The sequence below is a fragment of the Struthio camelus genome, chromosome 1 (assembly GCF_040807025.1).
Source record: "Struthio camelus isolate bStrCam1 chromosome 1, bStrCam1.hap1, whole genome shotgun sequence".
NCBI lineage: Eukaryota > Metazoa > Chordata > Aves > Struthioniformes > Struthionidae > Struthio > Struthio camelus.
The window spans coordinates 59,038,121-59,063,249 of NC_090942.1; the positions used below are offsets into that span (position 1 = coordinate 59,038,121).

Here is a 25,129-nt window from a genome sequence, read left to right on the forward strand (position 1 = left end):
CCAGTCAGCACCATGCAGGGGAGCCCCAGCCAGTGTGGGCTGAGGAGATGTGGCCTCTTTTATGCACTGAGTGGCTAAGTTCTCTGCTGAGCCCCTAGCATTCCTCAGCAAGGAGCAAATAGCCTGCCCGGCAAAGGCATCCGTGTGATCGTGCCTCAGCTTCTGCCCTTCCATTTCTCAGCTTCTGTGTTCAGAGGAAAAAAATTTCTCCCCTCAGGCCCGGCCTGACGGAGCCTAGCAAGCCGTTCCCTCCTGTGCAGGCTTTCAGAAGGGACACCCAGACCTAGGCTCCTCTTTGTGGGAACTGCTCCTGCAAGTTGCTGGGGACACCCTTTCACCAAAATAGTTCTGCATTAATTATCCTGAGCTCACGTCATAGGCAGTCATATCAGTACTGGTACTCAGGCACACTGCCAGGCAAAGGCAGAGTGAGAAGAGGAAAGGGGAGGGCAGGAGAAAAGAGAGGGAGAGGAATGAGTCACCAGTCCAGATAAATTGCCTCCAAGTCACTAAAATTAAGCTGAAGAGAGTGGTCCCAGAGGTACTATGGATCTGGCAGCTATGAGCACCTGCCTTACTGATGCATTGCAGGGCTTTGAGAGTAAGAAGTGTTATAGGGTGGCTGCTGCTGCCACTGTTTGCAGGTGGGAGGAGGGTTCAGGGTGAAAAGATTGGCACTGCAAAATCCTGCAGTCCTAGGAGGGCACAGAGAAACTGTGGAGTTGAGCCAGCTTACCATTCAGTCAATGCAGAACTGCTTCTGAGTTTCAAAGGCTGCTTCCTGTGCTGAGCAGTTGCACAGGCAGCTTCAGCAACAACCCACCTCAGTGAAACCCCTGAATGACCCTGCTGCCAGGGAAATTTCTGCAAGTTCAATTCATGGTCGGATCTGAGTAAGGCAGTTCAATTAAGTGACATGAAACATTATGTCTTGGTATCTCCAGAGCAATCCTGGAGGACGTCATGTGGCAGCGAGTTCCACAAGTGCCTGCAGTGTGCATGGGCTGCTAGACAATGTGCCCAAGCCCTGTCCAAAGGTAACATAAATTGTGTCAGCACAACTCCAGTGGAGCAGCAATGGACTCTCAGGTACAGGTACATATCTACGGAAGGGCAAGGAACACAAAGTCCTTGAGACTGGGACCTAGCCACATCCTAAACATCATTCAAACCATTGAATTCCTAAACAGGGAACCATTGAATTCCTAAAAAGAGGGTTGTTGTTCCCTCTCCAGTTCCCAAGCCCTAGTTTTGATCTTCTCAGTGTTTTTTTCTGCCCTGTCACCTATCCCACACAGCAATGCAGAGAGAGGAGAGGCTTGCTATATGTGTGAAACGTAGTTTGTATATCTGTCTACTTGCACATGCTGAGCTCTCCTTCCAATACAATTGAAGTAGCTTGCAGGACCATTGCTGAAGCTGTTTGAGGCAAAGTATGGGGCAAAACACTGATTATTGAACAAGCAAGCTGGAGACCTAGAAATTGTGATTGGTGACTCTGTGCTTGTGCTAACAAGTTCTCAAAGGGGTGGTTAGCATGGCTAGAACTCTGCTGTTGCATGGCTCTGTTTCTTCTAGGAAACAGGTCATGGGCTCTCTGCATGGTGCCATGGATACTTGCCCCTGCCATGACACAGACAGCCACTGGGTGTTGCCCACGCCATTCCTTCCCCCGTGAGGCCTCCTCCAGCTTGCCTCCAGCCATCATCTTGGCCAAAACCTAGGCTAAAGCTATCCTGACAGTTTTGTAACCCTGTACTGACTTCAGCTGTTCCTTTGAGCTGGAAATAAAATTGCTCAAGTAGGTTTGGAAGCCCAGTTGTAGCCTCAGCTATGTTCTGCTTGCAGAGATACTCCCTGCTTCTGTCTCAGCTAAAATTTGCCCAAGGAGTCACTCTGTTGACTGCAGGGAAGGGGATGGAGAGGAAAGGGAAGCACTTTGTGCAGCAAATGGGATGGGGAAATCCTAATCTCCTTGCTGGGGAAAGTGCTCATACAAAGGAGCTTGATTTCTCAGCCCTGCCCCATTTCCTCTGTGTGCATACCTTGGAGCAGAGATAAGATCTGGCGGGAGAGTTTGAGGTTGTTGCTTTTTCCCAGTGAAAGTGAAAACCCCATGGGATTCTGCAGGGAGCCAGGGAAAGGAGAGAACTGAGACAGGCAGCCCTCTATATTCCCATCTGCCTTCAACCCAGTCCATCTGGAAGTGCTTGTGGGGCAAAGCAGGAGGGAGAAGGTTTTGTGTGCTAACCACGCCCCCTCCCCCCCCCCCCCAATTCCTGGGTACCTTGCCAGCCAGAAGGCTGCAGCCCTGAGGGGCACTAGTCCAGGCTGGAAGATCCTCGGGGCTGGGAGTCCCTCCCCTGTGGCTGTGAAGCGCCTGTGGGCATTAGCAGAATGCTTTGCATTGCCACCTCCCTCCCCCCCCCCCCCAGGACAGCTGAGCCGAGCCACCCCCTCCTGCCACGCCACTCTCCCAACATACAGCTGCTCTCTGCATCCCTCTCTTCTTTCTCTTCCTCTCTGTCTCAGCTCCACTCTCCCTGGCTCCTTCCTCCTTTTATTGCACTTCCATTTCTCCATCTGTCACTCCCATTGTCTTCCACCGCCACCTCTCCTCTCCCTCTCCCTCCTTGCTTCTCTCCTATATCTCTGTCTGTCTCTCTCTCTGCATCCGAGTCGCTCCCACCCCCTTCTCTCTGTTCTCCTGCCCTATCATTCATCCCCTCATTCTCATTCTCCTGCTGGTGTTTCTGTGCGTGGTGCCGATTGGCTGCTGGGATCCTTCCTGGAGTAGCTGACACCCCACTCCATCTACCTAACCCTTGCAGACAAGCCCCCACTCCGGCAGATGGCAAGGGGAGCGTGGGGAGTTTGAGGTCTGTCAAGCCACCAGCGTGAGCGGCCTCACATCCCTGGAGGGACGCAAGCACAGCCGGCTGGCCATCAGCAGGTGCATGAGTGGGGCACAGGGCTGAGGAGGAGACATCCCACGTCAGTAAAAGAGGGGACAATGGGCAGGTCCAGGAAGAAAGACTTGCATCTCTGATAGTACGTTTTGGGACTTGCTCCCTCCTGGGATTGCTTTGCTCAAATTGCTTTTAGCAAAGGGGAAGGGGAAAAATATGACACGGATTCTCCTGGTGAAGCAGAGGAAAATGTACATCCCAACGACACGTAAGTACCAGGCGGCTCTGCCTGCCCTTCCCAGATGGCTACCGCGGGCGTGAGTCCATGCAGAAGTTGACTCTGCAGTCCCAGAGAAGAAAGCCTACCAACTCCCTCTCCCCACTCTGGCAGCACATCCTGGCCTCTACCACAGAGCTCAGCGCTGCAATGGGGCAGGGGGAGAGCTGAACTGTAATGGGACTGTGGGAAATAAGTTGAAAGGAAGGGGAGGGTGGCAAGAGTGCTGCAAGTTACTGAACTCAGCGGTCCCTCCCAGCCTCTATTCCTGTTTTATTATCAGATATAGGCTCAGCTTTTAGCATCCACCTCCTCCTCTCATTCTATGTGGAAATATAGAAATAAGATTTTATTTTCCTAAAGAACGATGGCGGCGCTTATTCACTGCCCCCTCCCACCTCTCTGACCCCTTGCTCTCCAGTTGTCTGGACCAGCTATGTTCTGGCAGCACCTGTCTGGGAATGCCAAGCCTCTTGCACCAGGTGTTCTCCACATCAGTAAGGGCTGACCCCAAACAGGTGCTGACGCAATTTCAACTTTGAAGCTAAAGTTTCCCATCAATTCCTGCTGGATATGGGCACTGCCATAGCACCCAGCAGGATGCATTTGACCCAGATCAGGCTCTGCTGTCAAACGGTTGTTCTGTTTAACTAGGCAGTGCGTGATATGGAGTTTAAGCTGGTAGATGGTACCTGATAAAGTTAGAAAAGCACAGACAGACTATGCCTTCTTAAGGACAAAGTTTTTCCATCACAGCTGTCTGCAGTGAATCAGTGCTTTATGTTGCATGCCTTAGCATTTCTGATAGGGTTTTATGAGCCATGAAGCTGGGTGTATTGCTAAACCACAGCCTGAGCAATCAGCTTTGAGGTATGGACCCCAGACACTTCCCCATATACTCTACATCCCCATTAGAAGTATCCCCAGCCGTAGTTGACATCTGTAGGGCTCTGTCTCTGAATGTCTTTTTGGAAATTCCTGTGCATGCAGGAGAAACACCCACAGGGATCCCTCATTATATTCCCACATTTTAGAGGACCACCACACTATTCTGTTCTCTGATACCCTTCCCAGGGCTCTGTCTCCAGAGCAGGCACTGCCCCTCCCCTTTCCTCCAGCAGTGGCTAACGGGCACATGCATCATTAGAAAGCAGCAGAAAAAAATCCCAGAGGGAAGATCCTAAAAGTTAGAAACGGTGCTGAACAAATCACTTTCTACTCTGCCCACCATTGCAGCCACTGACAATGTGTAGGACAATCCAGTGCTGCAGGACCCCAACAGATGGGATTCCACTGAGACACTGTTTCACAGCCCAAGGCACGTGCAAATAAGGAAAGCCTAAAAAATTCCAGTCCTTCAAAGATCATTTAAGCATAGCAGCCAAGTATTAAGTATTTCATGCATTGGCCTATAGGAATAGGGGAAGAATGGGGTTAAGACATGGTTGCCCAGATGTCCCTTTGTGGGGCCTATCACATTAGGATCCATCAACACATACGATTTAGTGCATTTGTGAACTCTGTCGGTTTTACCTATCTGATATCCCAGGAATCCATCCAACACTCAGGTCTTCCCTGAGGTTTCCAGAAGTTGGAGTGGCATTAACACAAAAGAATTAAAACTGAAATATCAAGACGTGTGTGAACAAAGTTGCGATGCTGTGGAGAATCCTATCTGGAAGGAAAGTTTCTGGAATGTTTCTGGCCTCCTGAAAGTAGATAATTTTAGGAGCTCTTTCCTCTGAGACCTCTAACTCTTATTTGAATGCTAAAAGAGCTTCAGAGCTCTAAGAGATCTGCTGGGATGGGTACAGATGACCCTCAGGGTCCCTGTCCTCTTCCATCCAAGTCATCCCCATTTCCCAGAAGCGAATTCATCAAGAGGATTACCCTTCTATAGTTCACACCTCTAGCAAGCTTTGCCAGAGTTCTAGTGATCCTGACAGCATCACACATATCTCCCCTGCATAAGATATGTCAGGATGTCTCCAGGCTTGACTATGTGCTGGGCTGCGTTAGTCACATGTCTGGTGCCCTAACAAAAGACAAAAGGCACGTCCTTCCTCTGTCTGTCCCCTTGCTCCCTGCAACTTCTCACCTGGTGTCAGCCAAGAGCTGGTGGAGAGCAGAGAGCTTGTTTGTTCAAGGCTCTCTCTGAGTGAGCTGTGTGCTGTTTCCATGCCAAAGCCTGATGTGATGGGCAATCTGGCATCTCATATTAAGAAGGCTGGGACACTGCTTTGATGCTGTGAACAGCTGAGGCAGGCAGAGCCTCTTCCATTAGCAGTGTGTTGCAGGGTGCAGAAGGAGAGAGCGGAAATGCAAGAGAGAAAGACACAGAGAGAGAGAGGTTCGGACTACTCCCTCTTGGGTTATTTAAAATGATCTGGCTCTTCCTTTACTCCCAAGTTGGCATAACACAAACCACCTCCTCTCCAGCTCAGGTGCAGAGCCTAGCTTCTGGCTTGAAATGAGAGAAGAGGCATTTTCATTCTTGCTGGTGAGGGCTAGCAACCCCACAGTAACCTGGCCAGCTCAAAGAAAGCTTCAGCAAGCAATAGGACACTTAGTGAACTAGGGAGCCAAAGCTAGGTTCACACTTTGTGACTGTATGCTCTTCCTTGTTTTGTTTGTAAAGCAACTGCCCCTCATAAATGAGAACTAGGCACCTTAGAACTATTATTTCCCCAGTGTTAGAGCCATTAGCAGAAAACAAGAAATTTACCTTCCTATGACTAGTCTGTGGCTCTTTCCCCAGGGCATTTTTCCTTAGGGGAGAGGATCTGTTGGCTGCACATTGAGCCAGGTCCTTGTTTGTCTCTCCATGCCCATTTGCCTCCCAGGTCTGGATAGGGCCAATATTATCCCAAATGTTCCAGTGGCTGCCAGCACACACAAACCTACCTTGGCTTCCCATGCCTGTCCATACCCCCAACCATTAATGCTGTAATTTTATTTGTGGCTTGTTCAGCTGTCATATTCCCCGTATAAATAGTTCTCTTCTCCTTCTCTCACCTCCAGACTGCTAGCTGATCCTGCAGGGAGACTGTCCCGTCCCTCTTCCCTGTCTCTGATATGGACGCGTCTGCTTTCAGCCTCCCCACCCCGCCAGAGTCAGAAGAGAAGAATGTTTCTGGCAGCTGGGCAGGCTCCACCAGTGCCAACGGTTCCACCACCACTAGCCCTGGTGTGGTTGTCAGTGGTGTTCTCATCCCCCTGGTTTACCTCATTGTCTGTGTTGTGGGGCTGGCTGGGAATTCTCTGGTCATTTACGTGGTCCTGCGGCACTCCGTGAGTGAGTCGGTGACCAACGTCTACATCTTGAACCTGGCCCTAGCTGATGAACTCTTCATGCTGGGCTTGCCCTTCCTGGCTGCACAAAATGCCCTGTCCTACTGGCCCTTTGGGTCCTTCATGTGTCGCCTGGTGATGGCCGTGGATGCTATCAACCAGTTCACCAGCATCTTCTGCCTGACAGTGATGAGTGTTGACCGCTACCTGGCTGTGGTCCACCCAGGGAAGTCCTCCAAATGGCGGACGGCACGGGTGGCCAAGGCTGTGAGTGCAACTGTATGGGTGCTATCATCCGTGGTGGTGCTGCCCGTGGTGGTCTTCTCAGATGTCCCCTTAGGTATGAGCACATGCCACATCCAGTGGCCAGAGCCTGCCTCGGTGTGGAGAGCTGGCTTCATTGTCTACACTGCTGCCCTGGGCTTCTTTGGGCCACTGTTGGTGATTTGTCTCTGTTACCTGCTCATCGTTGTAAAGGTCCGTTCCTCTGGCAGGCGGGTGAGGGCTCTGTCCTCCAAGCACAAGCTCTCAGAGCGCAGGGTGACACGCATGGTGGTGGCTGTTGTGGCTGTTTTCGTCCTCTGCTGGCTTCCTTTCTATGTCCTCAACATCATCAATGTTGTCTGCCCACTGCCAGAGGAGCCATCCCTCTTTGGCGTTTACTTTCTTGTGGTGGTGCTGCCATACGCCAACAGCTGCGCTAACCCCATCATCTATGGCTTTCTCTCCTACCGCTTCAAGCAGGGCTTCCGGAGAGCCATCCTCAGGCCATCCCGCCGAGTCCAGAGCCAAGAGGCGCCACCATGTCCCCCAGAGAAGACTGATGATGAAGAGGAAGAGGGGGAGATTAGCAACATTACCCAGAATGGAAATGACAGACAGGAACACCCCCTCGGCAGTGGGGCAGGAGAAAGTAATGAGCAAAAACCACTCCCTGAGGAGCCTGTGGGCTGTGAGAAGAGCAACAGGTTGCATGTCAGTTATTTATGATGAAAGGGATGGTGCAGAGGAAAGAGAGGTTGGAATATGGGATCCCCTTCAACTTCTGTGTTACTCCAGCTTGAAGCGGATGGGAGAGGTTGCCACAAGGGAGGTACTAAAGGCCAAGACCGCTTAAAGATGAAGAGGGCTCCAGGAGCCTGTGGAAAAGGCAAAACATTGTATCTGACTTTGGAAGGGACCCCCGGGTCTGTGTGGTACCAGAGATAGGAAGGACTGTATCCAGGGTGAGCTGGAGAAGTGATGGGCATTGACAACACAGAGAGAGGAAGGCCAGCAGCATGATCCATCATCAGATTGCCCAACTGTGAAGGGCAACAGCTGCCATCTGACTGTGGCACCTCAAGGAAGTCCTCAAAATGGCACATGGAACATGTGGCCACAGCTACTGAAGGTCTAGAATGGGCATCCCAGTGCCAGATTTCCCTGAAGGAAGAGCAGGAACGAAAAATCTCTGCAGCTAAGACATACCAACCAGTTGCATGAATGGCCGACCCTTCTCTTGCTCTGTCTTGGGGACTGCTTCCCCAGCTGCACTAGTCCTGGCTGGAGGTCACTCTGACTGCCCAAAGCCTCCTCTTTGTTTCTAGGGTTCTCATAGGCTCTGGGCAGGCTGATGAGACTTATCTGGGGGAGCAAATGCAACACTTCTTTCCTGAATTCTGCACTTCTCAGGGCTTTCTTGGTGCCTATGCACCATGGTGGAAGGTATAACAAGGGTGGAAAAGAAGCCAACGAGGCATGGGTTGGGGGCAGAGTTTCTTAAAAGAAATGCTCTTTCTCCTTTCCTTTCCCTAAGTTTTACTGTAAATAAACAAAAAGACTTTGGACTTAAAGACCAACTGGGCAGAAGCGCTCTGTGTTTAGGGGAGGGAGAATGCTATAGATTTGGGTCTCCTGAGAATATACACTAGTACCTAAATGTTTGTATGACAGATTGATCTCTGTATGGAGGGGTGCTTGGCTGGTACAGGAGATCAAGGCATGTATCAGTCCTTGGGGAGGGCTACAGGGGAGGGAATTGGGGTGATACTATGAACTAATTTATCTTGTGGGGAATGGTTGAGTATTTGGCTCAGGATGGAGAAGAAATTATATGTCTGCATGTGTATATAGGGGGCTGTATGGGAAAGTTTGATCCCTGGATTGTATGGGTGGGGGGGTGTCCATATGAGTGCACAGGACTGGCTGGGTAAGCCTTGGAAATGAGTTTCTTAGCAGGGAGAAGCTGGAAAGAATTTGTGGCGGTACAATTGCACACTCTAAGGGCACAAGGATTAGATATGCCCAAACGCAGGTGTGTGAGATATTTGCTTTCCAGGTGCCAGGAATTTATCTGACTCTGAGAATGGCTGAATAGGGTCAGAGACCCAGCAGCCAGTGCTGTGGGGCCAGTGGGGGCTGGGCTGGGCACTGATGTTAATCTGCATGTGTGTAAGTGTGCGTGTCTGTCTGAGTGTGGCTCAGTGTACATATGTGTACAAGTATGCATAAGGGGTATATGTGTTTATATAAGCATATACAAATGCAGAGGAGGGAGTATGTTTACGTAATTGTGGGATCTTTAACAGTTGATTTGTTTGTGTAGGCATGCAAGTATGTATGGAAGTGTGTGCACGTAGCTAGTTGTGTAAGAGTGTGAGAGGATGTGTGTTAGTGTGTGTGTTTGCTTGTGCATATCTGCTGGTGGATGGAAGTTGTAGGTGGGTCTGCCTGAGTGTGCAGGCTACAGGAGCAGCGATGTACAAATGTGTGGGGGATGAAGGTCTGTCCCTCCACTTTGGCTACTTTCCTGCAGGCTCTGCTAAATGTCTCTCCTCACACCTTGAACTTCCCCACAAATGCTGTTGCTAAGTTACAGCCACAAAGAAGACTCTCATACCAGAGCCCTTGGTGATATCTGGGCACTTTTCTCTGTAAGTATCATGGAATCACAGAATCGTTTAGGTTGGAAGGGACCTCTGGAGAGCATCTAGTCCGACCTCCCTGCTCAAGCAGGGTCCTCTAGGACACATTGCCCAGGATCGCATCCAGACGGGTTTTGAATATCTCCAGGGAAGGAGACTCCACTACCCCTCTGGGCAACCTGTTCCAATGCTCTGTCACCCTCACAGTAAAGAAGTTTTTTCTCAGGTTTCAAGTAATTCAGAGAAAAGGGAAAGAAGACTGAGGGACCCACCAGGAGTAGAAAGGCCTCCCTGAAGTGAGGAGATGGAGGAGGTGGGGACATGGCAAGAGAAGAGTCAGTGACAAGAGCTGGCTGGGTGATGGAAAGGTGTGTCACTGGTCATTTCAAAGAAGGCATGAGGTGTGAAGGGATGGCAGGAGGGCCAGGTGTGCTGGGGCAGAAGACAAAAGCCCTACGCTGGAGCAGCTGAGGGTGAAGGGAACAGAACCACCTTATGAAGAAGCAAGAGTTAAGATCTCCCCAGGACAAAATGAGAAGAGGCGTGACGGGCATCAGCGGGACCAAAGCGCAGGGGACCTTAATGCAGGAAAGGAGCTTGACAGGGCGCCGGTGAGAAAACGTGCCCCAGCCACACCAGAGACTAGAGGGAGGGTGGGAAGGGACTGTAAAATGTGGCAGAGCTGAAGACGCTCAGCTGAGCTCTCAGGCGTTGGGGCAGATAGAGAGCACTCACCCCTATGGCTCCTCCACCCTCTTGTTTCCTTTCTAAGTCTGGGACACTGGTGCCAAGCCATCCATGCCTGCAGGCTCAGCCTCAGGAGTCAACGCTGAGCTACCAATGCTACCACCCAGCTATTGCTCCCCTCCTCTTGCAAAGTGCACTTGCTCCACTGAGCTTGTGCACAGGCACATACTCAGGAGTGCAGGCTCACCTCATGGGGAAAAGAAAGCTTCCTAGTGCCTGGTAGCCAGTTTCTATCCTGTGCTACCTCTTTAGGTCTCCTCTTCCTTCCATCCAAAAACAAAATCCCCACACTGTGGTCTCCAGTGGGGAAAGCAACCAGCCTATTCCTAGAAATGAGATAGACAGTCTGTTGAACCAAAGAGACCTCTTTTATTGCATGTGGAGCTCCAGCAGCAACAGCAGGAGGGGCAATAAAGAAATCCCAGTGGAATGAAAATATACTGCCAGAGCTCCTGCCTATATATGAGGCAAGAAAAAGTAGAAAGATTAAAAGGTTTAGCTACCAAGTGGGTAGACACATGGACAACACAACAGTTTAACTGGGGATCTGTGTTGCTCCTCTTACAGTCAGTAGCAGAGCAAAGTGAACGGTGTGCAGATGGTATTAGCTGGGGACCATGTAGTGCTGTGCATGGCTAAAAAGCAGGCGCAGAGGAATGTGTGTGATAGGGGATGACTTTGCAGGAGGTGGCTCAGAAGAGTGGGGAGCAGATATAGGAAAGGTTTCCTCCTCCACTGAGTGGCTGCACAGCTGCCTAGAGGAGGTGGGGGAGTTCCCTCTGCCAACAGCACTTATCAGAGATGTTCTCCCTCACCACTGAATCGAGCTGAGACTTCATTTTACACGCCTTCGCAGCTCCATCTGCTGCAAGTCACCACCCAAGAAACTCCACAGACTGGCTGGCTTCTTAAAATACTTATCTACATTTTGAACAGCTCAAGCACTGAAAGGCCAACACTGAGCAGGTGCTCCAAGGAAACACTGTACATCCTTGTGGTACACAGAATCTAAGCCCAATAGAAAGGCAGCTCGGCAGGGGAGCCAGCTGGGGAAAACAAAACATGTTCTGGGGACACCTGCAAACAATTTGGAGTCTAGTTTAAACAGCAGTTTTTGAAAAGGGTCACAAGTATCATGTTATTCTACCTTTTGATTTCTTCTTCCCCCTACCCCATGGCCTATTTTTCTGAGACAAATGGAAAAAAAAAAAAAAAGGATATGAAAAGGGGCTGAAACACGTGAGGAGAAAATGAAAACTATAAAATTCTGCAAAGTATAACCACTGATTACAAGTCTCTCCTCAGCTCTGTCTCCATCCTGGTGAATTCCCCATCTTTCTCTGTGGTAATAGCACTAATCTGAATACCTCTGTGATCCCTTTCCCCCTCATAATAACAGTGTGACTGACTGTGGGCAACCCAGAGCCCACAGGGGCCATGCACAGTGGCTAAGTGAAATTCTGACTGTGTTCAGGGAGATTTGTTCCAGTTAGATGTGGAAATGGATTTTTCTATTCTGGGTGCAGAGGCATGGAGATAAGGGCTCCATCAAGCCTCGTGCTGCACAAAAGGTTTTATTCTTGTCACGTAGAGATTGGAGCTGCAAGACTAGAAAAGGCCGCAGTGATTCCAGCAGCATTATGCTACGTCTCTTCCTAACAAACATTTGATCATGGGCAGGGTATTAGAGTCATGGAGAGCCCATTCTGCCAGCCACTGAAAGAGTGTATATGTACATGTCAGACTGCATGACAGCAAATATGAAGTATGCATGTGCTGTATATGCATGCATACAAATGAGTGTTGATGTGACTGCATGTCTGTATGTGTGGGTACATGCGACTGTGTGTGTGTGTGTGTATATATATATATATTCATGTATGTGGATGCTTCTAATTTATGTTTAGCTACTTGTGCGTGAGACCATATGTGGCCACCCACAAAGACGCACGTGTGCTTAGACACGACTGTACCTCTCGGCCTAAGCACGAATGCAAGAACACAGCACGTTCTTCCCCCCCCCTGCCGCCAAGGCATAGGCTAAAACAGGGAGCTGACAGCTTGACCTTGCAAACAACCCTCCCCACGCTCAGACCCACCATGCATGCACACCCAAGCCCATTCATGCCTGTCCAACAATGGCATCAGGCAACTTCAGATCCACTCAGTTTGACCCTTCAGCTCTGCAGTGGCTTTTCTGGAGAGAAATTGGCAGGGCAGGGAAAAGTGATAGAGGAGTGGTTCCAGTGGCAGAGGAGTGGACGTGTTTCCAGGCTGTTACTAACACAGCCCACATTTGATGTCCTTTGAAGCTATTATCAGGAAGAAACTGTATCTGCAATCTGCACAGTAACCCAGTGGCTCAGTTCAGACAAATACAAAACTGTCCAGGCCACATTCTGCTTCAGCTGCAGAGGTGTGGGGAGTGGGCAAGAAGCAGTTAATCCGTTGTTGAAGTAGGGGAGCCAGTAAGTAAAAGAGGCAGGGAGATACAAGGAAGGAACACCCTTCAAAAGATGTTCCTGGCTCTCCTGAGGATGCAACAGAGAACTGAAATGTTTTATCTGCTTGAACGAGTGGAAAATATGCAAATATTTGCTCATGAAAACTTAGTGTTCTTTGCCTTCCCAAGCATAAAATATGCAAACGCCACGCAGAATGCAGCCAGCTCACCCAGACCTCACACTTAGCACGTCATGCACAAACACACACACATACCCAGCACGTCAATGTAGCCAGCTAAAGATACGTGCCTGGGCTGTAGCACGTCCTTCTATGCATGACAGGGATGTGTGGGAAGGAAATCTATATGCCTTGACTCACATACAGTGTCTACAAAGATGTTTCAAAGTATGCCCCATCACAGCTTCCTTTAGTGGTCTTTCATCAGAGCTTCAGCGAAGCTGAGAGGTGGGTTTGCAGAGGGGACAAAAGAACTTGTGCCTAACCAGGTGTCTTCCTCTACTCAGCTGCAGGTACTCTCCACGGGGATTAGCAGCACTGGCACAGACAGCCTGTAGCGCCGCAGCCTCAGGCAACGCTCGCAACAAGCAGGGCGCCCGCGGTTTGCATGCAGCGCCCTGCATCCGGCCCGGCGCAACGCGGGGGCAGCGGGACGCCCCCTGCGGCCCGGGGACGGGGGAGGCGACACGGGGCCTGGGTGCGCTGCGCTGCTTTTCCTGCAGGGGGGACTCGACACCCACCGACGGCGGCCCTGCATCCGCCTCCTGTCACTCCAGGCACCGAGCAAGCTCCTCCTGCTCCGGAGGCACACGGGAGGGAGCTGGAGGCGAGCAGACCTCCAGCTGCAAAACCGGAGAGCCCCAGGGCTGGCTTCACTATCGCTAACCCGCGACCAGGTGTCACAGACATGCATTTTCCCACCTGGAAATCCCTGATGTTGAGGCATGGCTCTGCCCAGCAGGGAAGGTCCATGAATGCGTGGTCCCAATAGTCCTGCACACCTGGCTGTGCACTGACTGCAGCGACAAGGGATATTGTCAGGCTTTTCATCAGTAGCTTTCTCCCTCTCTCTGCCACCACTATATTCTTGGAAATCCTATGTATTCACCATGCAAGCACTTGGAGCTGGAGAAGTCACACAGAGCCCTCAGAAGCACCATAGCTACCACATGGGCATGGTACATTTTCAGAAGAGGTCTGTTGTGGGAAGCACTGAGCTTTGCCGCACCAGTATCGAGCAATGCCTGTGCTCTGTGCCTTGAGGCCAGAGTGGCAAACATGCTCATGCTGGATCAAATGCCTAGAGAAGATGGCAGGCCTCTCCTCTGCCGAATGGGTTTAGGACCAGACTCTGGATGGTACCACCAAGTGATAGTGGGATCTCGCTGTCCCAGGCCCACAGGTGTCAGAATGGGTCCAGCAGCTGGACAGATCCATCACCAGTCCAAGAGTTTCTGTGAGCTCTTAAGCACTGGTTCCCTCTGTCTTGCTGCAGAGTTCTTGTTTCTTTGGTGAGAAAGCTCATGGGAACCTCTGAAGAAAATGTTCTGGTCCTAATCACTGTCCACCTTTCATAGCAGCCCTTGTGAGAGTTGAGATGTCCCAAGCAGTGATGTACTGTTGTAAATAGCTCCCTGTTCCCAGGACAGGGCATGGGAGTATGTGTGGGAGGGGACAACACAGGGATAGAAAGTCATGGATCTAAATTAGAGTGAATGGAAGGAGGAGGAAGTACTCAGATGGCAGGAGGGGCTCTAAGGAAAAGGTGCAGAAGGAGAAAGGAACAGGATTGGCTGGAGGTGATTTTTAAGAACTGGTTCAAACAGGCTGTAATGTCACCTGATATCTCCTACCAAGCCCAGCTACCGGGCCTAGGTGCTGACAAGGCAATGAAGTCTCACGGATTGCAGTAGGGTTAGTGCTTGAGTTGCCACATGCCAGAGTTTTGAAGGACATTTGTCTTGGTGCGTGTGGAAGGGGTTCACATGCAGGATCACAAGGTGGGGGTAAGGGGTGGCAGGTGGGAGACTGAAGCTGGGAAAGCTACCTAGCAGTGGGACTTGACTACAGAGAAAGGGACAGGCTGGGTGATGTGACCTTAGCTCCAGTACATCTTCCACTGACACAACTTGTCAGCAAGTCTCTGATATACAATCCAGCTGTGTGTAACAGACACGTGAGATCTCGACTAGCTCAGTGCTGGAGACTACCAGCTCTAGTAACAGCTTTGCCCTAGCTATGAGCACAGGTGAACTGCTCTTCCAGCTACTGCTCAGCCACGTGGCATTTAAGCAGTGCATAGCAAAAAATGTGGCAGCTTTGCCAGGCCCTAATCTCCGTACGAGAAACTCCAGACTGCCAGGCTGACAGAACAGCCTGCAGCAAAAAACACTGCTGGCAGAAGTGCCCTTAAACTCTGCGGCAGCCTTCACAGAGCCAAGGGACTGGACATTCCTGGTTGATCCAGGCCCCATATGGGCAGAAGTTATGAGTGAAATGTAGCCACTGAGCTGGCTACTGACAGGCCTGCACTTTCTCAGAGGTATATGGGACAGTCCCAACCAGCCCCTTTGGTAATTTTGTACAGTGCTGGCACTCTGGTTAGCAAAGGTTGGCTGTGACACAACCCTCATGCATGGCATTGCAGAACACAGGCTTGAAAATATTTTGTTTCCCAAACCTCCTGTGCAATTTGGCCAGAATATAAACCAGTTTACTGCAGAGGGAATCCTGCTGTTACCAGGTAAGTTTGGGGCATCCCAGAATATAAGAAGCATGAAAATTCACTGCCACTCTTCAGCAGCTCAAGCCCTCCTTCCCATTTGCAGATGGGGACCCTAAGGAAGAGCAAGCCGATGGGACCCAGCCAAGGTCAGGCCGCAAGGGAGAAGAGGAATACTGCCTGTTGGTTCCCAGCTCCGGCCACTTGACAACTCATGTACTCTCTCCTTTCAAGGGTAGCAATGGCAGGAGCCAAAAGCATGAACTTTGCTTCCAGAAGGAATCAGCTGTTGAGCTGAACAAATCATGATCCAGTGCGGGGGGGAAGGAGGGGGAGTGAAAGCCAAGCCTGACACGGGCCAGAGCGTGGGGGAGGTACTCAGAAAGGCCTGCGAGGCAGGATGGAAAAGACTGTAATTACATAACAGCACTTGGCGAGCATCTGGCTATAGTCAGCTGGGCCTCACGAGCCCTCCCTCCCTGCGGTGCTAACAAGGAGCAGCTGAGGATACGCGTAACCCTGCACAGGACCCCGCCAGAGGGGTGCGGAGGTAAGAGGTCCTCTGCTTCCCTTTCCTGCTTGCACTGCTCTGGGAGATTCGGAACAGAGGGGTGGGAAAACAGGGAAAGGGAAAGCTGCTCTGATCAAGGACGAGCAGCCAAGAAGGAAAAAGAAGGGGCTGTTTCCCTGCCTCTCAGTGTGGACAATACATTTGTTTGGGAGGAAGAGCCCAGGCTTTCCTGGGGGAGGAGCTGGGAGGGGGAGTGTGTGGGTGTTTTGGAGTGGATGTGAGTATGTATAGCAGATCAGGGGGTCGATATGTGCCGAAGAGGAGTTGTATACAGACGGAAGGGGAGGAAACAGCAAGGGAATTTCCTTCCTTCCTTCCCTGCATATGGTGGATGGGAATAATAGGATGCAGGGAGCCACTGGAGGGGATCCAGGCTTTGTCCCCCGGCTTCACCCATGGTGGGAGGGAGGGAGGGGGCAGGAGAGGGGAGGAAATGTAGAAGGAGGAAGCAGCTGCTTTTGAACAGGGATTGCTAGAGTCCAATCTGGCCAGTACCTCCTTGGGCTGCCTCCAAGGCAGAGTGAGTGTGAACGGGGAGAGAGAGCTGAGTACACAAGGTGCCTCGAGGCTTGGGTTACGCTTGAAAGCGTGGCTGGCACAGGGAAGCTGGACAGCGTTTTCAAGGCCTATGTCCTCGAGCACCTGGCTATACAAGCCAAAGCCTCCTGCAAATGCAGCTACGCTGCAAAACGTTGCTGGTACGGCCCGCTCTCTTCAGGGAGCATGGCAATATTACCCTGGCAAAAGTGCCTTTATTGGTGTGAACTGCTGCCCAGCTGGACAATGCCAACAGTGCAAGTCTTCATCTGCTGGCTCCCAGAGCAACCCCGTTCGGCTTGTACGAGATATTCAGTACAAAGTCCTGCTCGCTCTCTGCTCTGGCCTGTGATCGCAGTCAGACAGGAAAAAGGCAGAGGCCCTGGCCACTGAGGGACTCGGCGACAAATGTTTGCTCGATTGTGAACTCCTCAAGAGCAGGGGGGGAATGAGGACAACGGCCTTCCTTGCTCCCTGTTCTCCTTCAAAAGGTAAGTGCAGCCAGAGATAAGGCATAGAGCTGCGAAAGGGAGTACAAAAGAAATGTCATGCTTGGAAATAAGCCATAGCCTCAGAGACAAGACAACCTGAGAGAGTGAAGCACTGCAGCAGCTTTGATGGGACAGAGATGAGCTCTGTCGACAGTGTGAGAGTCTCTGAGTTTTCTCCATCCAAGGTAATTTACTGGCCAGCAGCAATAGCACTGTTAGCCGAGGAGATCCTTCCCAGCAGCAGGCAGAAGTAGATAACACAACTGAAAACCTGCTTCTGTAACCTGACAAGGCTCCATTAGCAGGAAGTGTTGCCCTTTTTCCCTCTCATTTTCCAAACAGGGAAACTGAGGCACAGGGCAGATGTGAAACTGAGGCACGGGGCAGATGTGGGAGATTTGCTTTGGGCCTCATTGCCTGTCAGTGCTGGAGCCCTGCTGGGAACTCATGAGCGCTGCAGTGAATTTCGTGGGCCTCCCCCAGCCGCAGCTGGGAGACATATTCGCTCCATGTTCATTGAACTGCGGGCTGACAGGCAGCCTGAGAATATCTCCAGGCCTCCCAACCCCCATTCCTCCCTTCCCCCAGCTCGCAGCACATATTTTCCCAGACTTTTCCGCTTACTTCTCCAGTGGTGCTGGGGTCCTGCCAAGCGCCAGCCACTGTGGGAAGCAGGGCCTCCCATTCCTAAACCAAACAACTGGGAGAAGGGGAAAAAAAATGCCAGCACACGTACACATGCACAAGACCCTTTTCCCCTCAGAAATCTACCAGCCTTCTCTGGCTTCCTTCTGAAAATACTGGAGACAGAGTGCTGACTTGGCACTTCCGGCTGCCGCAGAAAAGAACTACAGCTAGCCCGTCCCCCCTTCTGCCTCCTGAAGACACATATGTGCACCCCCATGGGTATACGTTCCCAAATCAGGTCTTGCTGCAGCATGAGACTCCCAAAACCTTCTTCCCAATCAATTTTGCAGTGTGAGGAATGTCCCCTGCTTCCCCTCACCCTCCTTCTCCCCACAAAATGCTGTCTGTTCCCAGGTTCCAGCACTGCTGTATAGCCCTGGCCCCGATGACATGACTAGATTGGCTTAGCACCAGGCTGGAGGTGAAGACCATGGCCATGGTTTGCTCCAGAGTGTCAGCTTTGCTGGGAGGCAGTTCCCTGCAGCAGGGCTGAGCTCCAGGCCAGGCACGCTCCTCCAACATGAACTGCTCAGCCAGGGATGTGACCGGGCGTTGACACATGCCAGAGTGCAAGGACTGGGGCTCTGCCCAGAGAGAGAGGATGACCAAAGAGGTGAAAAGCTGATGTCTCTCCCAGCTGGCAGGAGAGCCTGCTAGAAATGCCAAGGCTGGGGAGAAAGGGCAAGGAGAGGCACAAAAGAAATAATGCAGGAAGGAATGAAAGATGAAGTTTAGGGACATTGCCTGGGACAGGCATAGCTGGGGAGCTACAGGGAGAACACAGGGAGGTAGGGGCGAGGGGCTTAAATACAGGACAAGGGGCTAACAAAGGGGACTAGCAGTGAGGCCAGAGTCCTGGATCATCCCACTTGAAAGAAAGGCTGTCTCTTGCCCCTCTGCACCCCACCTTGCCCATCCTGAGGTGTTCAGGCTGGGGCACTACTGTGCTGCCTGCCCACCCCTTGCACAGGGTGCAGGCTGTTCTGCCTGCATTTTGCTGCCCAGGGCTAGGCTGTTTGGAAGGAAAAAGGAAGATGAAAAGATATATGTGTATATATATATAATGGAAAGGAACTCCCTAGGAAAGAGTTAAAAGGCGCTGAAACCCAAGCCATTTTCAATGGAGAGCGCCCAAAGCCAGGGAGGGGAAGGGAGGGAGAGGACAGAGGAGGGAGTAGGTCCAAGCTAAGCTTGTGCACCCAGCCAGCACTCAGCAGTGCCTGTGCCAAGAGCCAGCTCTCTTAAAGCCTTGGGCCTGGGGGCCAGCTTTGTAGGCGGAGGTGAGCCAGCGAGCAGGGGCTGGGGAGCACACAGGGGAGCCCTCAGCCTCCAGGGTGAGCTGCCACGCTGCACTGGGGTGCAGGCGGAGGGAAAGGGGCAGAGGCTGGGAGAGGGGGGCTCTGGGATTGTTTGCGTGTCTGTCTCTTGAACACATGCTTCTCTGCAGGCTGCCTGCTCTGCTCTCAGCTTCCTTCCCCCTCCGCAGCAGAGCAGCTGCCCTCCGGTCTTTCTCCAAAGGCCTGGCATCACCTGCTGTTCGACAGTTCCTTTGAGGAAGGTGCTGCGGGTCAGCTCTCCTCCTGTGACGGAAGGAAAAGGAGAAACTGACCCTGGGTGTGGGGACTGAAGTGTGGAGAGAGAAGTGCTTTGGTTTGTGGGGAGAGGAGAAGGTTGAAGTTAGATTCCTAGCCCACAGCTGAAGGGGCCTCTCTGGAGAAAGGTGTGGGTCAGACCCCAGTCCAGAGGGCTGAGTTAACTCCCATGAAGAGTTGATGCAAAGTGATTAGAGGTCTGGAGAAGTTTTTCACAGTCCTCCCCACAGATTCAGCAGCCTATCAGAGCATGCTTTTGCTTAAAGGGACTGTGTGGTTTGCCATCTCTCCTTCTTCTATCCCAGCCTGGGAACTGAATCTCGAGGTGGCTGCAGTGGTTTGCCTGGTGGCAGGCTTTGAGGGTCAAGCCTTCTTTCAGGCTCGACACCTAGTCTCCATTGGTCTGGACTGATGGGTGTGGGGCATCCTCTTGGGCCCTGCGGCTGCTGCTCAGATTGCAGCCTTGAAACTCCAGGGAAATTGAGCACGCAAGTCCCTCCACAGGACAGTGCCATTTCCGTCCCACCACTGGCTCCAGCCACCAAAGTCTATTGTTCCTTGATAGGGTCTCCCATGTTCTCTCCTTCTAATGTCTCATTCTGGTACTTCCTCATATCTTCCCAGGTCACCATGGAAATAATTTGTCTGCGCACATCCCTGGCCTTCCTTATCCTCCCTCTCATTGTGCTTGGGGCACCCACCGATGAACCCAACCTCACAGAACCAACCCCTGGTGCTTGCAGGCGCTGTTGTGACCCACTGGACTCCTCCACAGATGCCTCACCACTCCCTCCCAGTCACCACCACTCGCCCTACCCAATGCCAGAGGTCCGTCCATATATCAATATCACCATACTGAAGGGTAAGTGCCGAGTTTGGCCCTGGGGGTGCTGAGGCCTGCTTAGGGACCAGTGGCACAGTGCTGGAGGTGACAGCTGGGTTGCTGGCACGCCAGTTAACCTGACAGACTGCCAGACACCATCCTTCAGGGTATGTGCTGACCCACACTGTGCGGAGGGCCCAGATATTTTGTGCCATGACCAAGGGTAGCCTGAGGGAGGAAATGAGTGTATATATTTGCTGTGACCTTTGTGTCTCAGGAAGCTGCCTGCCACCAGCTCGTCCTTCCTGCTAGCACAGAAGTGACAGTGGTGGCCTCTTGCCAGACTGGCAGGCCTCCTTCCTTGCCTCAGACTTCCATAGTGTCTTGTAGTGCCTGAGGGAAAGAGCAGCCTTTATCCAGCTGCAAAGTATGCAGGCTTGGAGGGAAGACAGGCATGGCTGTGGGGAAGCCTTCTCCAGTTTCATGGGTCACAGGCACTTGTGGGGGGGAAGAGGGCAAGAAGAAGCAGCAGCTATTTGGAGGTACCTCCAAGCTAACTGGCAGTGACATTTAGCTTGTTCCACCCTGCTGTGGCTGGCTTGGCTTAGGGGGAAACGCTCCCTATTTTAGATCCTTTGAGGCCCCCCCTTTCAGCCTTTGCTGTGGGCGAAAGCCTGTTCGCAGCTGGATCCTGCTCTACTCACTCGTTGTTGTTCTGTGGTTCCTCTGGCCTGGCTGGGCAGATGTTCCCCCTTTCTCGGCCCATCCTGAAAATAGCTGCAATTTATAAAAGCTCAGAAGTGCATTCAAGGGCAGACGAAGGCCTGGACTAGGGTGGGGTGTTGCAGGGGGAGCTGTGCACCAGCAGTTTTGCAAAGCCACTCAGGGGAAGAAGGAGAGAAGGGGAACCAAGCACAAGTTTAGGATGCTGTCACTTGTGCGGAGGCTGCTCTGACCCCTGTCTCCTTTCCACGCATAAAGTACATTCTTGTGTTGTTCTCTCCCTGCATTGATGCCTGCCCAAAGCGCAGACACAGAGCAGGCTAATGCACCAACCCCAAGGCAGATATAGAGGAGAACCAAATGACGCTGGTTTTGCTACCATACCAGTCTTCTAGCCTGCACTTCACCATCTGCCAAGTCCAGCTTGGATCTTCTCCCTCTGACCCCACTCCTTGACACTCTCTAACTATATTCTCCCGTAGACATCAGTGCTTCTCCCCCTTCCCCAACCTACACCAAGAACTGTGTTCCTACTACTGGGTAACTGTGTCATGGGAGAGGTGTGCTGGAGGGCAGAGACTGTGGTATGCATAAGGGAGTACAGAGGAGGAAGAAGAGGCCAAGAGCTCCAAGAGTGCTTTGTACTGTGAGCTCCATCTTGAGGTGGAATTCGTTGCCTCCAGCAACACCATATCATGTCGTGAGCAGGAGGCTTGCAAGAAAAGAGACCCTAGTTATACTCAGAGCTCTGCTGGCTCTTTTCCCATAAGGCACAATGATATTGTGAGTCTCAGGAGCATTCCTCCTTCCGGCATCGACCCATCCTTGAGCAACTTTCTGCCTCTTTGTTGTGTTATCTCACTGCCACTTCCACTTCTCCCTCTGGTGTTATGTGGGGGATATGTCTTCTGCTTTCTCTTGTAGGAGAAAAAGGAGACCGAGGAGAGCCTGGGATGCCAGGGAAATGGGGCAAAGAAGGGCCTCGTGGTGAGCGGGGTGCCCAGGGTGAGAAAGGCAGTAAAGGACAGATGGGCACAGCAGGGGACCCCTGCAAGCATCAGTATGCTGCATTCTCCGTGGGTCGCAAGAAAGCACTGCACAGCAGCGAGGGCTACCAGGTCTTGATCTTTGACACAGTCTTCGTCAACCTCTACAGCCACTTTGACATGTTCAATGGCAAGTTCTACTGCTATGTAGGCGGCCTTTACTACTTCAGCCTCAACGTCCACACCTGGAACTTCAAGGAGACCTATATGCACATCATGCACAATGAAGAAGAGGCAGTCATCTTGTATGCCCAACCCAGTGACCGCAGCATCATGCAGAGCCAGAGCCTCATGCTGGAGCTGCAGGAAAATGATGAGGTCTGGGTGCGGCTCTACAAGCGGGAGCGGGAGAACGCCATTTACAGTGATGATGTTGATGTGTACATCACCTTCAACGGGTATCTGGTCAAGCCCAGCCTTGACTAACTGCCTCCTCCTGCCCCCTGGGCCTCTCTGGGCTTTCTCTTCTTCCTCTCTCTCTCTCTCTGTATTGCCCACAACCACTGCAAACCACTTGGAAATGGGCCGGGCAAGTCTCAGGCACTGAGCATGAGACTTGCCATGTTGTCTCCCACCTCATGCTCCCTCCTCCATAGCCAGGCCTGTATCTGTGCATTACAGCATGACACTACTATCTCTTACCCCCTCAACTCATTACCCTAACTTAGGTTCTTGACTTGTTCTATAAACGGCCAGCAGGCTGTATCTGGCACATGGAGTCCTGGAGCAGGAGGGAAGCTAAAGTGCTGTTCCTGGGGATGGTTCCCTCCTTGGGATTTCATGCACAAAGGACTCCTATAGAAAGGGCTAGAAAGTTCCCACTGCCTAGGTGCATCCTGGCTTCTCTCTGTCCTGACTGGATGTGCCAGTTTCGCAGCCTGCAACATGACTCTACTGTCAACTCTCCTGCCTGTAGACTGGAGAATGGACTGGGGTCTGTTGGCTCCTTGTAGCATGATGAAAATGCAGGACCGGTGAGAGATGATACTGTCTTTCCAAATAGGGGACCACCAGCCTTCCAAAGTATGTCGTTGACTTGCCTTAGACACCATTTTGTGTCACAAAGCCCTCAGGTTACAGCCCAGACTTCTGGATTTTGTGGCCCTTCCCCAGCCTAGGTTGGCTGTAAGGCCTAGGCCGGGTGGGATAGTCTTCTGCTGTGTCAGCTCTAGCTTTTCAAAGAGAAAAGGGGCCTGACCCTCAGCCAGACCCTTCAGAGGCATCTGCCTACTGAATGAGTAGAGTCACTTTATCTCCACTAGGGATCATAAGCGCAGAATGAGAGAGAAGCCTTGCAAACCTGCTCTGCAGCACTACTCAATTTCATTTTCCCAGCTTGGGGAAGCCAGCCCAGTCCAGCACGAGATATCCCTTTCCTAAGTATAGATGGTGGACCTGATGCTGCTGTCATCTTTGGCAGAAGTGCATCTGTGTTGTTCCAGTGATGCCAGCAATTATCCCTAACACTTGCTGATGTGAGGGGAGAGTTAGGGCAGGACCATGGTCCCTGTATGCCATCATGTCAGTCCTCCTGAAGGTGGTTCTTCCACATCAGTACGGAGGGACATCTGTTTCAGGACCTGAGCTATAGGCTGTTAGGCCTATTGCAGTTAAACCACAGTTTTCAAACCTGGACAGGCTGGTACCTCTTTGCCTCTGCGAGGGAAAAAAAGGTAGAGGTAAATGGTGGCATGTAAAGAGGTGAGACTTCAGCACCTTGCCCCAATATTATAAACATCCCTGTCATATGTTCTGTGCCCTTTTCTGGCAACCCCATCAGAATAACTGGGAAAAGTATGTGGCTAAAACTCATCCTCACGCTTCTTGTCAGGTTGGAGACGTGGTGGCCAGCAGTAGGATTTTCTAGTACAGGTCTCACGCTGTTTTCATTCACATCCCTTTGGGGTTGCTATAGTCTTGGAGGGGAGCAGATGAGGCTGACTCAGCACTTTGGGAAACCTACTTCCACATGTTCTGATACTGCTGTAAACAGCAGTGCTAAGGGTTGTCTCTTTTTTGAGTCTCAGGACAGGACAAGCAGGAGAAACTGTATTTCTCCTCTGTCCATAACTAATAATGAAGTCCCTCACTTACCTAGCTTCCGTGGTCTCATGATTAACCATGGTCTCTGCCTATAGTACCTGGGACTACCAAAGCTCTCCCGTCAGAGATATGCATCAGATTATTAAACAGGATCAAGTCAGGTACGCTCTGCCCAGGATGGCAAAGGCTTAGGGATATAGGCTAAATATTAAAAATGAACTTGAGAGAATTGCAGGCCATTTTCTCTCTTGCGCTGATTACTTGTCTTCCCTGCTTTGCTAAGGAAGCTATACAAACTGGAATGAGTTTCAGACTCTTTGTATTCCTGATCCTCATCACCATCCTTTCTTGGACTATGGGTATAAAAACAGGGTTCAACCAAGGTAAAGCTGGGTCCTCCCTGGTGAACCATGTGGTGATGGGGTCATAGGAACAGAAGGAGACTGAGTTTCTTCCCCTCCACTAGCAGATTGGTTGTGTGGAATTGCTCAGAGACAAATTTCAGGCAGTGGAGAGGAAGCAGCATGCTGGAGGTGATGTTCAGGACCAAATCTCTTTATCTCTTCCCTAGCTGCAGGCTGCAAACCCAGATATTATGTATTTACAGTGTGCAGTGCCACTCTGTCTCCCTGAACAGAAGCAAGCCTTTCTAAGACTGAATATCTCCAGACATGAGCTTCTCTGTTCCTCCTTTCCCATTTGCTTTTTGAGTACCAGTGACAGGTCTGGGGTTCACATGCTGCCCATGAGCAGCCAGATGGTGCCTGATGTGTGTGGGAGAGGATAGCAGGGGGACCAAAGGGTATGCTTAACAGGCTTCTTGGTGCTAAACAAGATGGCAATCCCTTGGTGCTAAATCAGATTTCAAGAGTCTTGGGTGCTTTCTGGAAGGCGTAGTAGGCTGAGTTGTAACGTACTGTGGAATTAATGGTGCTTTATATGACAAAAACAAACTCCAATAACTTTTGTATATATATATTTTTTCAGTGGTATTAAACTTTTCTCCCTGGTTGTTTTGCACTTTGATTTGCACTTTTCCCTCCTCCCTTCTGGGAAGGCTTTAAGCAAATTGAGAGAAGATTTCTTTGGAAATTACCAAAAAAAGAGGAAGACAATGCACCGTAGGATTAGTCTCCAAGTACTTAACTAATTTCATTGAGGAAGGCTGGGCTGAGGTCAGGCACCTTTTGAGAAGGACAAGATCCTTTATCTTGTGAAAATTTCATCACACCCTTCTATTGGGTACTTTGTAAGCATGATAAGAGTGAGTTTTCACTGCGCTATTTCTATCTTCTCTGTCA

General features: G+C 51.2%; 2 protein-coding genes across 3 annotated transcripts; both read left to right on the top strand.

Moving 5' to 3' along the window:
• The first annotated feature begins 30 nt into the window (after positions 1 to 30).
• On the top strand, positions 31 to 9,302 carry SSTR3 (somatostatin receptor 3). Of its 2 annotated transcripts, none has more exons than XM_068942912.1 (2): positions 31 to 1,095; positions 6,208 to 9,302. In XM_068942912.1, exon 2 carries the CDS (start codon positions 6,262 to 6,264, stop codon positions 7,465 to 7,467), a length of 1,206 nt encoding a protein of 401 aa, XP_068799013.1. In that variant the 5' UTR covers positions 31 to 1,095; positions 6,208 to 6,261; the 3' UTR covers positions 7,468 to 9,302. The 2 variants fall into 2 exon arrangements, with proteins under 2 accessions (XP_068799013.1, XP_009682603.2); XM_009684308.2 differs by having other exon boundaries at positions 31 to 3,177; positions 6,208 to 9,301.
• Positions 9,303 to 13,297: 3,995 nt separating this feature from the next.
• C1QTNF6 (C1q and TNF related 6) lies at positions 13,298 to 24,840 on the top strand. Its single transcript, XM_009684305.2, has 3 exons — positions 13,298 to 15,865; positions 19,818 to 20,055; positions 21,664 to 24,840. The coding sequence occupies exons 2-3, from the start codon at positions 19,824 to 19,826 to the stop codon at positions 22,209 to 22,211; spliced, it is 780 nt and encodes a 259-aa protein (XP_009682600.1). The 5' UTR covers positions 13,298 to 15,865; positions 19,818 to 19,823; the 3' UTR covers positions 22,212 to 24,840.
• The last annotated feature ends 289 nt before the right edge of the window (positions 24,841 to 25,129 follow it).